At 46.5% G+C, this 15026-nt stretch overlaps 1 protein-coding gene across 2 annotated transcripts in view; it reads left to right on the top strand.

The window, feature by feature from the left end:
- The window catches only part of LOC135378367 (GPI ethanolamine phosphate transferase 3-like), a 33059-nt gene that overhangs the window by 961 nt on the left and 17072 nt on the right, over positions 1 to 15026 (top strand). For both annotated transcript variants that reach the window (XM_064611395.1, XM_064611394.1), the window contains exons 2-3: positions 6114 to 6289; positions 6973 to 7138. In XM_064611395.1, coding sequence (XP_064467465.1) covers positions 6114 to 6289; positions 6973 to 7138 — 342 coding nt within the window. The remainder of the gene's footprint in view (positions 1 to 6113; positions 6290 to 6972; positions 7139 to 15026) is intronic.

The following is a 15026-nucleotide window of genomic DNA, read 5'->3' as shown; positions in this document are numbered from 1 at the left end:
ATACTGCTTCATCACACTCACACTGATCACATTTTTCGGGGCCTCATGGTTTATTTTGCAGTCATGCACCAGATTGTCAGCACCATTTCGCTTTTGGCGCTCATGGTTTATTTCTGGCAGGGTATGAAGTGATGGTCTATCATGGTCAAAAACTGTACAACATATTCCAAAGGAGGATTGGCTAAGCAACCAACGTGATTTGGCACTATCGCAACAGACAACAATTATCACTATCCACGTCACTTGAGTGCTACACACAAAAAAAGACAACACAATGACAACGATAGAGCGCAAAACACTGGTACTCGCTACCAAATAAACTGTATTTGGAGCACTGAAACATTGCTATAACGTATCTGGCCGACCTGCACTCCCTGGTGTTTCCCCTCAACACATAGGATAAACCTGGTCACCAGTGGGAAATGCTTGATAACATTTCTGTCTATTTTTTGTCTGTGATTTTTTCCGAGCTGATACGCTCTCCCTCGTTTACTTTTATGTGCATTGCCTCCTTGAGTTCTCTCCCATTTTTTAAAACCTGGATTATGAGCACCAGCTAGCCAAATCGCAGTTCCCACCCAGTTTTGGAACAAAAATTAAAGGGTCTTTCAAGGACCTTTTCAAGGGACTATCGCATCCGGGAACGTATGTATGAGACCGATACGGTAATACTCGTCACCTCTTCACAGTCAACTTGGCCAGGTTTCTCTTCCCAGAAAAGCTTACCGTATTTTCACGCGTATTAGCCGCACCGCAGATAAGCCGCAGGACTCGTTTCTAGATACATTTTGAAAATGTTTTTGCAGATAAGCCGCACTCGCAGATAAGCCGCGGGTAATACGACGCGACTGCTTTGTGCGCTAAACCAGTGATACACAAACAAAATCAATAGAGACTCTCAACGCTCGTCGATGCCGTATTCCCTGCCAGCTGCCCTGTTCCCGTACTGGTCCGCGACGTCGACGACTTTTAGTTTGAAGCCGCTGTCGTAGCTGTGCCTCCGCGTTGGAGCCATGCCTTACCTCTAACTGCTGTGCCCGTGTCCACGAATGCTGCTGCTCAGGTCAAACGAGAACTGACGCTTAGCTGACCACGTTTTATCCCGATGTCAGGTGTATTGAACCCTTCCTGTGGGTCTGCCGACGAAGGAGACCGTAGGGAAGGCCATAAACCCTGTGGTCCACATTCCGGTGTCGGCATGACGTATAACAAAGGAGGTCAGTTCTAGTGTTCTACTAAGATCGGATTGTGCCCTTGTTGCGTGTTTTTTGTGGATTGAGGAGTTAGTGGTGTTCCAGGAGACATTAATCACTGTCACCCCTTTTGTTAAAGCTGCATGGGGGAATGTATTCGGAAGGTCAGTCCACTCGAATGTGGACCCACCCCTGTTCGGTATTGTTCGTGCACTGGCAGGGCGGTCCTGTTCCGAAAAACATGAGGCACTGTCAGCCCTTTCGTTTAATCCGGGGTATGAGGAAAATACCAGGGGAAAATAGCCATCAGATAAGCCGCACCCGTGGATAAGCCGCAGAGCGTCCGCGAAAAAAAAAAATCGCGCATAAGCCGCGGCTAATACGCGTGAAAATACGGTACATATTAAATAAACAGGTTTTAAAGATTCCCACTCCCTCTGCAGCTAACACTGTGACGACGTAATCCAGGCACACGAATGGGAGCACAGTGCAGGCGGTACTCTCCGACGTCGTCTGCTTGGCGTTCGCATAGCAATATAGCAAGTGAAAAGCCCTCGGTAAATGCGCCGACTTTCGCTTACCAGTGTGAGTTGTGACATGGCCAAGTTGCACGGAATACTGTGTTACGCTCCCGTCTGTATGAACACATCCGACGCTAAGCAGAAACAGCATTCCAGTCCCACGAGCCGATCACAGGTTCTGCGACCAGCAGACGCCGTCACCTCGTATTCCCGTTTGCCCGCCAGCCTGTTGGTCGATCAGTTGCCAAGACTACCAAGGTCCCTCCAGCCGCTCCCTGATTGGTCCCGTCGTCAAAGGGCGCTCACTGATTGGCCTTGTCCGGGTGACATTTCCAGAGAGGGAATACCGGAATACTCTCAATATGCGTCGTCTGCCCTTGACATGTGTTACATCTAACTGCACAGCCAGATTTTCGGCGTTATTGTCAGTGACGAACACTGAGTAAAACGGCACTTATTGTTTCGGAATCGACCGGGACGGATGCGATAGCCCCTTTAAGGCTCGTCTGCCATTTTGCCCGGGATATAAAATGTGGTTTATGGCCAAGTCTTCAATATTTCACAAACATATTTATAAGCTACAGGTATCACACAGCAGAACACATGGGGACTGCACATGCTCCGTCCACTGAGGACTCCTGAATGTGAAAGATCACAAGATAGAAAGGCTGATGAGTACAGCAAAGGGTGGTGTTTATTTCTTATACTTCCGGTTTCCGCTACAGGCTGCTACTGCAATTAGTGCTAACTCTTGTGGTTTTCAACTGGTTATAGTTAGGGCCTGACTTTTTCCAGTGATATTTTCAGCAACGTTGTGGGGTAAATATCAGGTTATATGTTGCTTCAATAGTTTGGGTGTAACTGGGTCAAGCTGATCCTGATTGAACCCAATTCTTGTTCAATCTGATTGAATCAGGTGTAAATCTTTACTCAGCATAGTACACATGACACGCCAGCAAACACGGAGTATCACAAGAGAGAAACTGATGTTCTGAGGCTGGAACAAACATAGAAGGGACAGATACAAACAAAGCCTCAAATTGCCTAAGAAATCAACGATGAAAGATGAAAGTCACTGAAAAGGTTAGCCAGCTGTAGGGATCGAACCCACGTCTTCTGGATTACCGGTCCAGGGCTCTACCAAGGCTCCAGGCTCTACTCCAGGCTTCCAGGGCTCGTCCCTTCAGATGACACACCCCAAAAGTCACTGGAGAGGCGTGTTAGCTTAGCTCAATTGGTAGAGCCCTGGACCGGTAATCCAGAAAATGTGGGTTCGATCCCTACAGCTGGCTAACCTTTTCAGTGACTTTCATCTTTCAACGGAGTATCAATTTTTGGTCCATGCATCAAGAGGCAGCAGGGTTTCTATTTTGACAGTTTGTATGAGCATATATATATATTTACAATACAGTTTCCAAAGTTGTGCATTAGTTGTGGTGACTTGGGATCCCCCTGGTTCAGCAGTTCGGAGAAATATTGGGTTAAACCTAGATTTTGCTAATTTGAATTGGGACGTAAATATTGGACGAAATTGGGTATAACCCTAAAAAGTCAGACCCTAATTATAGTCAGGGTAAGCTAAACTAAGTATTTAAAGAGATTTAAACATTCAAATAATTTGTTTTATTTTACTTTCATTTATTATTATTTCCATTAATGTTTCAATCTCTTTAAATACTTATCTTATTCACTCGCGAGTGCTAGACTTTTCACGTTTTTGCCTGTTAGTTTCCAGGGAAAGGTAACTGAAATGGAAATGGTATTATATTTGAAATATAGCAGGTAATGGAAACAGATATCACACACTCGGAATACCTGAAACCATAGGTGGGCATTTTTCTGCGGCCTCACTCATCCTCACCTCACGGAGCACAGACTTTATTGGCCTCACACACCCTCACCAAAGTTTCCTCACCAGAAACTAAACCTCAGTCGCCCTCACCCTCACATTCCATTTTAAATTTTGCCCTCACAAACCTCACCTCAGGGCATCGGGATCCCGAGAGGCCTCACCATCTTCATCCTCACATGCCTTCACCTCATGAGGGTCCACATCCTCACGTGTCCTCACCTCATGAGGGCCCTCATGTCCTCACGGCGCTTCACGTACTTTCGTTTAATGAGGACCCACATGGCCTCACGTACCTTCTTCTCATGAGGACCCTCATGGCCTCACGACCCCTCATCCTCACGAGCCCTCGCCTCGTGAATACCCTCATGGCCTGACGTGTCTTCAAGTCACTAGGAGGCACATGAGCCTCAAAAGAACTTTCCGTCATGTTCACATGACACGTCGGCGTTGAACTACTGTGTCGGTAGTTGGTACTAATGATACTGCGCCGCATTAAACTGTTTATAGGGTTTCGTGCTGTGCTTGGATAAATTTGGTAACAGTTGTTACTGTCACAGTGAGGTTTAACGTTAGTGTTTGGCATCAGCAAAGAGGAGACCGAACCCATCACCTCATCCGTGAGGCCCCTCACGAAAGGTCTCATTGCCTCATTCGTGAGGTCCCTCACGAAAGGCTTCATGGCCTCATCCGCGAGGTCCCTGACGAAAGGCCTCACAGCATCATCCGTGAGGTTCCTCACGAGAGGCCTCAAAGCCTCATCCGTGAGGTTCCTCACAAAGGGCCTCACGGCCTCATCCGTGAGGCTCCTCACGGAATACGTTGTACCCTCACGTATTGATGGCCTCACGACGACTGGCCTCATGAGGGCCCTCACCTTGGGCCTCATGAGGGCAATGCCTCACGACTGTCCTCGTGAGGAACATTCAGCGTGGTCTAGCCTCACTCACCCTCACCTCATCGTCGTGAGGTGAGTGTGAGGCGTCTTCATGAGGGTCCTCATGAGTGAGGACGCCCAGCTATGCCTGAAACAGAAATGGAAATGAAAATAATATACGGCAATAATTCGGATGCTGCAGGACCCTAATTATCGCAGTCTTTTACTATATAATTTAGATAAATATATGAAATAAAGCTGAGTGAGGCGAACTAAAATTAACTGAGGAACTAAAACTAAAATGACCAGCTCGCGTAGCGTAGCAGTTAGGATGATTGCCTTCCAAGCCAAGCCTGGGAGGGGATGCAGGTTCAAATCCCTTCACTGGCTGTGCTGTCTGAGGTTTTCCCTGGGTTTTCCAACAGACTTTGACAGACGTTGGCACAGTTCCCCCTGAAGTCGGCCCATGATGCATACTAACCCCTCTGTCCCCCACCCCTTCCCGCTGTCCTCCCTCCAAATGTCGACATCTGTAGGCCACTCATAGCCACAGTTGCTCGTGGCACCGACACAGAATTTAAAAAAAAACTAAAATGAACTATTAAACTGGAGCATACTATAAGTAAATGGTATATAGTAAACAGAAGAAGCATAGTTCTTATATATTATGGTGAGTTGCAAGCATGAGTAACATTCATGAAAACCATGTTCATGTAGTAGGTGTTCAAAGAGACCACGTACTATATTTTTGAATAAATGTTGTCTGTTGTGTGCAGGTATCCCTAAAGTCCTCAAAATGGATGTCAGAATATATACGTAGAGGTATTAAGTTTTGTCACGGTCACAAAGCTTACGCAAGAAAAGGAGGAAAACAGCAAACGGAGGGTGGGACGGTACTAAGACTGAAACGAAAACAGCAATGGTGGTAATGGTAACTGAAGCAGAAGCAAATATGGGCCAGTAACGGAAATGAAAAAGATTCTGTTACCGTTCCCTGGTTATAGTTCTGACTCTGGATAAGCAAAATTTGCACTGCCGCGCAACGAGAATAAGAAAAAGATGCAAACTCGAGGGTTTGCAAGGGCTGCAGAAAATTCCAAGGTGTTTCCAAATTCTGGGGTGTTCTAGGGTTTCAAGGACCTGTGGGAACCATGCAAATGTTGTACCTTACAATTGTGACAATGACTGCCCCCCCCCCCCCCCCAAAAAAAAAAGCTAGGTTACACATTAGTTTTCCCCTCTCCCCTCCTCAGTAACATGCTTCAACAAAGAAGCCACACCACACCTGAAACCAATGGTCTGGATCTGCCACTGGCTACAGCCAGGATTTTGGAAACCATGTTCACTTGAGAAATCCAGCTCTGTGTCATGTATATTTGCTTGATCCACATGAAACATAATGGAATTTCAGTTAAATAGAGGATTAGTCATGTAGCTGCATGAGGCAGGGCAGCCGTCAGAAAAGCCTGACATCAGCCGGGCGTGAACCCCCACCATTTCATTACCGATGGATGACTGAACAGTTAACACTTGTTTGTCACTTAGCACTTGTTGTTATTGCATATACAAAAATGAGACTTCACCAGTTAGTGTATTGAAAATTTGATTCAGGTGTAAATCAAATTTCTGCTGAAAGTACATTGTGAGGATAATACAATTTACTTCTGTTCAAGGACCTCCACACGGTGGACAATGCTGTACTGGAACACCTTTATCCAGAGCTCCACGAGCCCAACAATTGGGACGTGCTCATTGGCCACGTCTTGGGGGTGGACCATTGTGGGCACTGGTTCGGCAGGGATCACCCCAGCATGGCTGCAAAACTTAGACAGATGGACCAGGCAATACGGTAAACTATACTTGTCTAACTTGGCTAAAACTCCTAAATGACAGGGCTCCTAGCACCAAATTCCTCAGTATAGGAAACTGTATGAAAAATGTCTGTGACACAGATGTATCGCCCCCCCCCCCCAAAAGCATAGCCTGGTTCAGTTTTCGTCTCTTTCCCTGTGACACTCTCAAGAAGAGCGAAAAGGGCGCACCCCAAACTTGTTACTCATAAGGCTTCCCATCGTCTAGCATACCAATCCTTCCCCCTCCCCCCTCTCGCACCCAAATGGATAGCGACTGGCTAAAGGCTCGCAGACATCGCCCCCCCCCCCCCCCCCCCCCCAAAGTACTTCGCTGGGACTGCCTCTGCGCTCTGGAAAAGGAGTGACACCGTTTAGTAAAAGGGAGCGCACTCCGTACGCTCGGGAGCCACCACATAACCCGCCCAATGAGTAACAATATTACACCACACGCAGAAAAAAAAAAATCACATGGTCGCAGAACTTCCCTCACGTTGTCTTTGCCGTCATCATGCCGCAGAGAAAGAGAGGAAGCGGTGGTACTGGTGCGGTGCGTCACCCAGTGCAGACCGCAATCCTTGCAACCCCCTAGTGATGCCATTGCTTGAACATGATTAGCTTCTTTCCTGTGCCTTCTGCCTGCTTGCTGGCAAATTGTAATGGTTGTTACATTACACTGCAGAAATATAACGAGTCTGCTGGGTCCTGATACGTTGCTGGTGATCATGAGCGATCATGGCATGACTGCGGACGGTGACCATGGTGGTGACACAGAGGACGAGGTGGAAGCAATGCTCTTCCTTTACAGCGTTACACCATTCTTGCAGCATCGCACCGTCACTGCTTTGGTGAGATGATTGGATCCCCATCCATTTAACATGTGGATTTTGCGCACAGGTTTGGAAACATAGACGACGGTCTCCAAGGGATGGTCCCATAGACCATGAAGTCTCCAGAACGTATAGTACTATTCTATTCTATTTGTTGATAATCAGTGGCGTAGCCAGACCGCCGAGGTAGGGTGGGCTCGATACGAAAACTCGCCCCCCCCCCCCCCCCCCCCCCCCCCGCTGATCTTGGGTGCGACAACAGAAAATACTTGTGCACACCGCAAAATGCGGTAATTGATTTGGGCGTTCACAATACGATTACGCAGTGATGTCCAATGAGGCGGTGTCACGAGATCGGAAGGATTTTGAAAATCGTATACTCTGAAAACCATTCAAGAGTGCCGATTAGATAGGCGCCATGAACTGTAAGAACTTTCGCGATCGTCACACTGCCCCCCCCCCCCCCCATATATTATTTTCTCCTCGGATATGCGCGATTTGCGTGGGCCCGTCGTGGCAGGTAGGGGGGGCTCGAGCCCCCCCTAGCCCCCCCGTGGCTACGCCACTGTTGATAATGCAACAGTGCAAAATTATCTTGACCCAAAAGGCCATAGCTATTAAGTAAATAAATAATATTAAGAGGGGATATCACCGAGGAGCCATCTCCGATTCACGACTTTGTCGCATGTAGATGGCGCCACACAAACATCCGGGTCTCATCAAGGTGAAAGCTCTAATGAATACCCCTGTTACGAGTTTCTCCTCCGCGGGATTGTGTAGTTCCATAAACACGTGTGACCTCCTTGGCTATTCAGGTGCAGGGATCTCCCGTCTTGTGTGGGTTGCCAAGGTCAACTGAGCTAAAGGAAAAAAGACAGGTCCGACCAAGGCGAATTCTTCTTCATTGTCCCTTTGTGGACAGCATCTCCTGACTTCTGGGGTTGATATTATCTTAGCTTTCCTAAGCTTTCCATGTCTGAGTTCTTCGACACCACCACGCAAAGTCGAAGTGTTACGTTTCGTTCGCCGCGCTTATTTCTTTAAAATTATATTGACCTGCTGATGTTTCTTTGGCTGGGAGTTGCAAAACATTTCGCAGATAGAAGCTTGGCTTTCGTTAAGCCAAGTGCTGTGTATTCACAGAAAAAATGTGGTGCATTGATTGATTGATTGATTACATTACCATATAGAATTTCTCCAATCTGCAAAGCACACACGCAAGCGAACCTATGCAGGGCACACGCAAGGGACATTTTGTCCGGGGACATTTCGTCCGGGGACATTTGAACCCACAGAAGAAAAAGAAAAGGCCATGGCAGTAAAAGAGTCGCAGTCGGTAAAAATGTGAGCGATATCGTTGGGTGAGCTCCTGTCCGATGAGCGATTGTCGGCGCCCTGGTGAACTTCATTCCGATAGAAATTAATTCGCAGCGGCACTACATGCGAAACGAATTGTAAATAGCTGTATTCGAAACGAATATGCGAAATTTTTCTTCTTTTTTTTTTGTTTGTTTGGTTTTTCAGCTGAAGAGGGCAGACCACTGGTTATTTTCATATCTTTGTCATTCACGAACAGCACAGCGGAATAGAACAGTGCGGAACAATCACGCATACCAGTAGGACACATATTGAAAAAAAAAAAAAAAAGACCCCAAGCTGGGAGCAACCTCTACATTTTCTGGGCACCTTTTTCATTGGTAGGGAAAGGTCTGAAATGGGATAGCGATAGTGTGCGCGTAAGCTACCCGAAATCTGCGGGTGCTACGAAGATAATTTCGTCATGGTACAACGAAAAATAATGAATTAACAGCCATATAAAACCTTAGTTCAACGTTGTTTATAGTATGCATCTGCAGTCTTTTTCGATTTTCGGATTCGGTGAATCTGCGTTTGATGAAACGTTCATTCGACGTTCATTCAGCCTGAGTTGGACCGTTCTTCTTTTTTAGTGACTCTAGTTCTACTATAGCAAGCGGAGGTCATTGTAATAACGTTCTGGAATCTCAGGGTCGCTCTCCCAAATCCCTTCCTACACCAGAGGTGTGGTACATGAAGCTTTTGGGGTTTAGTGAGTCATGGGGAAGTTCCACGCAATGTTCTCCCACAATCGGGTCAATGGCTTCCGGGGCCATAAATACAGTAGCCGTACAGATCTACCTTTTCTACGCGTTTGCGTTTTTTGCTGTTCTTCAGCTGTTCCGCTGTTGAACAGCTTTTTCTTTTCCTTTTCTTTCTTTCTTTTCTTCTTTTTTTTTCTTGAGGCACACAAGGACGGGTATAATTTGCGTGAATGTAGAGTAACGACCGGAGTAACGCGTTACTTTTCTACTCGTTACTCAATCACATTTGGAGTCGAGTAATTGGTAGCGGTAATCAATTAGCTTTTGCGTAGAAGTAAGGGTAACGGTAATCAATTACTTTTGTCGAGTAACGGGCACAAGACTGCTTGAGGGGCCATTTTTTGTCGACCATTTTTTTCTACACCCGTAGGCAGGGTGTAGGAAAAAACGGTCCCGGAAATAACGGTCCCGGAAAAAACGGTCCCAGAAGAAAGGGTCCCGGAAAGAAGGGTCCCACTGGCAAAAGGCGGAAAAAAAGGTCCCGCAGGCATGGAATGGTTTTGCCATCGCTTGTGCACAAAAGCACATCTTTGGTGTGACAGATGATGCTCGTCAGACAGAGATAGTTATTATGTATTGTGAATACGGTGTTTTATTTGCTCTTTTTTTTTTTCTTGCTTTGAATTGCCTAGTTGTAGGACCTGACTACCCCGCTTGACTAAAATTCCTACCCCAAAGTCGGCAATAACTTGATCGGTAGCTGGCTTAGGGTAGTAGCTTCGGTTGGCGCTTACACTTGACGTCATTCTCTTTTCCGGCTTTGGCCGGAGTTCTTAGACCTAGGTCAGTGAACTTTTTGTCTGTATAACCTACTCTAGCCTAAGCATGGTACTGGTGAAAAGCTTTCTGTCCTTCGGTTAGCGCTTACACTTGATGTTATTCTCTTTTCCGGCTTTGGGCGGAGTTCTTTTTGTCTGTGTAATCTACTCTATCCTAGGCGTGGTCAGAAGGAGGCCTCCAATAAAAGTATGCGGGTTATACCAGTCGAGTGGGGGGTATATGTTTACTGAAAAAAAAAATACTAATAATGATAACTACAAGGAAAGGTCAGCCAGGTGCGAAGCCGGTATGCAATAAAAAACTTGTTTCAGCACTAGTTCATAAACTGTTCATGCACGGTATGCACGAACGTACTAAGAGTATTCAGAAGAATGTGCGGGAGAAAGAAAATAACGGCACCATTTTTTCCATTCCGCCATTCCGGTACCTTTTCTTCCTGTCTTACTATAGCAGTGTGACATGTAATTGCCCGCTGTTTTTGTTCTTCAATAAATCCAAGCGTATTTGTGCACTAATGTCATCTGTCCCGCACCGATCGAGTGTAGTCATATGCTACTACTGCACAATTCACTACGCAATTTATAATTTGTAATGTATTGAATGTCTAAATAAAGCACTCATCTATCTAAAAATTCAAAGCAAAAAAAGAAAGAGGAAAATAAAACATCGTGTTCACAAAATATAATACATATATCACTGTCACACCAAAAATGTGCGTTTAAGCGATGGCAAAGCTATATCGCCTGCCTGCGGGATCATTTTTTCCGCCTTGTGCCAGGCGGGACCCTTCTTTCTGGGACCATTTTTTCCGGGACCGTTTTTTCCGGATCCCCCGTAGGCATGGTATCCACCACATGCGAAATCATTATTCAGCATGAAACGGACGTAATCTTTAAATTTCCTTATCAACTTAGCTTATCTTGCTACAATTTACCTAGACGTTTTGTGTCCTCCGTTGCTTTCCATGCTGGAGCAGCGCTCACATTATTTTATGCCCTCTAGTCTAACGTGTGCAGCTTCGACCTTATTGAAATGTTTCTCCCTGGTTTTCTTTTAAATAATCAATCAATCAATTATTGAAATGTGTTCGGTTTGGAAGAAACATCGATGCGATTAGGAATTCGAACGTTGAATTTCATGTTTGATTCGGAATTCAAACAGAATATACGACTACTGGCTTCGGTTGACCTTTCCTTTTTTCCCTTTTTCTTTAATTCATCTTCATATCCCCCCCCCCCCCCCCCCCGTGTTTATTCACACTGTAACAAAAAGCCGACGTCCAAAGTGAACAATCCCACGCGCATCAATATTGGATGTCCCTCAGGGGACATTTTTTGTGTGCACATTTCTTCCAGCTGATAATTTTTTCAGTGACATTTTGATTATTTGGGGGGTGGGGGCATTTTTTCCTAAAACCCTGCACCGGAGCAACTAATAACAAAAGCAGTGCCGATTTTCATACTCAGTGCAATTAAAAACTTGTATGCTTTCAAAGACAGCACCATATAAAAGTAGGATACATGGTCCCTTCACCGAAAAATTGGCGGCCACTGTGCACAGAAAACAAACAAGGGTGATCGACATAGCTGCAGACTTGCCTGCCGGAAAACTTGCATTGCCATACCGATCAGGTCGGAAAAACCCTAGGCAGGGAACAGACTGGGAGATTGCGACACACATACTACTATCTCCAACAATCCCAAACAGCAGACGCTTTTGTCATTCCCTTACCTAATCTCCCATAAAGAGCTGTTTCAAAGACTTCATCAGAGGGAATAGGTTCAGGTTCAGGGTAGCCTCGTCCCCTTTTGCATCAGGGCAGGCACCGAAGCGGTGCCACAGGCTAAGAGAGAGAGAGAGGCGGAAAGAAGGAAGAGGAATCATGGATGAGGGGAGAACGAAACTGAGTGAGGGAGGGTACAGGGAGAGAAGTAGTGAGGTCGGGGTGATGGAAGCAGAGGGCGTCCTCAGAATTTCTTAGAGAGAGGGACTGAGGAGGGAAAATGCATCTCGTTTCGCTAGAGTCACTACGTTTCGCATGTCTGCATGGCTGCATGGCTTGGTACAGTCTGGCTTGGCTTGGCTTGGTCTTTGGGTCTGGTCTACCTCGACACTGGAGGTGTAGCAGGCGGGGTGGAGCTTCTCCGTCGTTATCTTGGTGATACAGGGATGGTCGTGGCTGCCTTGGCTTCGCTTGCCTCCCTGGCTGTGTCTGTCATTTCTGTGGGCGCCGCTCCTTCTTCGGCTTCTCCATCTGGGTTGGTGGGGTTTGGTTGGGTTCCAGGCGTGACGTTCCCTTGTGTTTTCTGTGGGCTCCTTGGTCGGGGACGTTGTCCGTCTGGTTTTGTCCTTGATGCTTTCTCCCACTCTATTAGGAGGTGCTTGGTCTCTCCGATTATTTGGATGTCGCTGTGGGTTTGAAAGCCTAGCAGCACTTCTGTCTGTTGTGGCGTTGTGTTTCTTGCCTTGTGTAGGGCCGGGCAAACGAAGAGAATGTGTTCGATGTCCTCATCCTCTCCGTTGTCGCAGAGGAGGCAGGTAGCGCTGTCGTTCCCAAAGAGCTCCTTCAATCTTTTCCTCGTTGGGAGGGAACCCGTTCGTGCCTGGAACAGGAGACCACTACCTTTGTCTCCCCTGTAGATATTCTCAGGCGCTGGGGTCGTCTTGTGTCGTCTGTAGAACGCCATGCTTTCTTTTTTTGACACAGCCGAGAGCCACCTTTCCGTTTCAATGAGGTCCATTTCTTTTTTGACGAGGCCATTCCATTCCTTTTCAGATTTGGCGGTGTTCCTTTTTGTGTGTCTGCTGTATATTCTGTCTATTTGACTGATCCTCTTTATCCAGTTGGTCTGGATATTGGCAAATCTGAGGAACTTGAATAGTCGGGTCGTGTATGATTCTTCGCGTCCGTGGATCAGTCTTCCAAGGTATCTTGTCTTGGAGCGTGCTTCTCGGTATTCGTACGTGGACCACCCCAGTTCACCCTGAATGGCTGGGTTTGGGGTGGCGAAGGATCCTTGTAGAAGCCATCGGCCGATTTCTCGTTGTTGCCGGTCAAGTTGTGTAATTGTTGTCTTGCTGAGGCATACTACTTCATTTGCATATGTTGCCACTGGGACAGCGGTGGTCTTCCAGTGGAGACGTCCTATTTCGTAGGGGTGGAAGGAGTGGCGTGCTATGTGCCACGTATGGCCTTTCCTGCTGTTCATTTTTCTGAGGAGGTTTTCCTCGTACGTTTGTAGATAGTTGTCCCTGTCCTCGAGCAAGATTCCAAGGTAGATGTATGCTGTGGTGACGTCGACTTTTGCTTTTTGCAGTGTAAATGAGGGAAATGTTGCGCTGTCTCCGATCTTCATTACGTTGGTTTTTTCTCTACTGAAAAGCATGCCTTCCGCTTCTGCTATCTCAGAACATATATCTAGGAGGTCCTGCAGTTTTCCCGGTTCATCGGCTATCAGGACGACATCGTCTGCAAAGGCTAGGCACGAGATCACGGTCTCCTCAAAATTCCCGTCCACCTTCTGTGTGCGCAGGTGAACTCCTTTCTCCGACTTTTCGAGGGCGATTAGGAGATCGTTGATGAAAATGTTGAAGAGAGTGGGTGAAAGTGGGCATCCTTGGCGCAGTCCGATTTCTTGTTTGATTCTGTCCGACGTGTACGGGCCCAAGGTGAATCTGCTGTAGATGTCTCTGTATAGAAGATCTATCAGAGTCGCCAAGGATGGAACCTTTCAGGAAAGGGAATCTAGGATAGGGTGTTGGATTTACGCTGCTGTGTGGCGGAGGGATTCTTTGTACCCCTTTAGCCCGCGATATGGCGCCACAGGAAGGCGCAAAATGCAGCGCGTTACCAACCTTCACATTTTATCATATATCGAGAGAACAGATAATCGGATGTGGATGATCCTCGTGTTAAAATGCTCTAGAAAAATTTTTGCTTTGCCGCTCCAGGAAAATTTCCGCATAGGTCTCTTAGTTTTTTTATCAGAGCTTGTCAAAGCTTGAGTATCCAATTTTGGCAATTTTTTGTACTTCAATAACGCGTTTAGAAAAATGTCTTGAGAAAAGCAATATTTTTTCCTGAAGCGACAAAGCGCATTTCCGAATACTATCCAAAAAGACCAGTCTCGTGAAAATCGGTTCATTATTTACCGAAAGAGACTGCAAAGTTTGTCCCATAGAAAATACATGGGGCCGCCGGAGGTGGTATCCCCTCTTAACATAGCTTCATACGAGCTGTGCTGGCAGCAACAACATCTGCTACGTCTCCCCGCAAAATCATGCTCGATGTTCTTCCAGGAAGCGGCCAAAATGTTAGAGGATTGCTGGGACAAGTGCATTTGACTTCGAAGAGAATACGTCTAAAAATGATGTAGGAACATTGCCAGTTTTTACTACGGAAATGCGTCAGGGCTGGAGCATAGGGATCAACCCTTGTATAATCTGTCAGTGTGACCATTTCAAAGGCAAAAGGGAAAGATGACTGCACCTAAACAACTGCTTTCCGTGAACTAGACAAAAACATTGAAGGTCTGGGAAAGGAGACCTGTGTCAAATTTGGGGTGGTGTCTGTGCGACACTGACTGCAAGCAGCTGTTTTGACGGTTGTCTTGTTCATTGGTCCATCCAGTTAAACGTCAGCGTAATGGTTTTCGTGATTTTGTGAGAGTACTGTGTTCACCCCACTCAGCATCCAGTGTCTCCTATTAAGATATATATATATCTGCAAATTTACTTAAAACTACTTCATTAATCCAAATGGAATTTCAGGATCGGCAGACCTGTACGAGAACATTCCTTTGCTCCTAGCAGAAATCCATCTTGCCCCCCCCCTCCCCCTCCCTACACGCCCACCCTTTCTTTCATTTTCTTTTTTGTTACGCATTCGCTAGCCAGATGTAGTAATTGGCAACCAGATTGTTGGCTTGGGCAATCTGCCATGGGATGTCATGAATGTGCTTGGCTCTCAGCTGGTCTGGCACCACATATTTTATTTGTTTATGGCG

The sequence above is a fragment of the Ornithodoros turicata genome, chromosome 1 (genome assembly GCF_037126465.1).
Source record: "Ornithodoros turicata isolate Travis chromosome 1, ASM3712646v1, whole genome shotgun sequence".
In the NCBI taxonomy this organism is placed as follows: Eukaryota; Metazoa; Arthropoda; class Arachnida; order Ixodida; family Argasidae; genus Ornithodoros; species Ornithodoros turicata.
The sequence above is the reverse complement of the archived record's forward strand: the minus strand, read 5'-3'. Positions and strand labels throughout refer to the sequence as shown.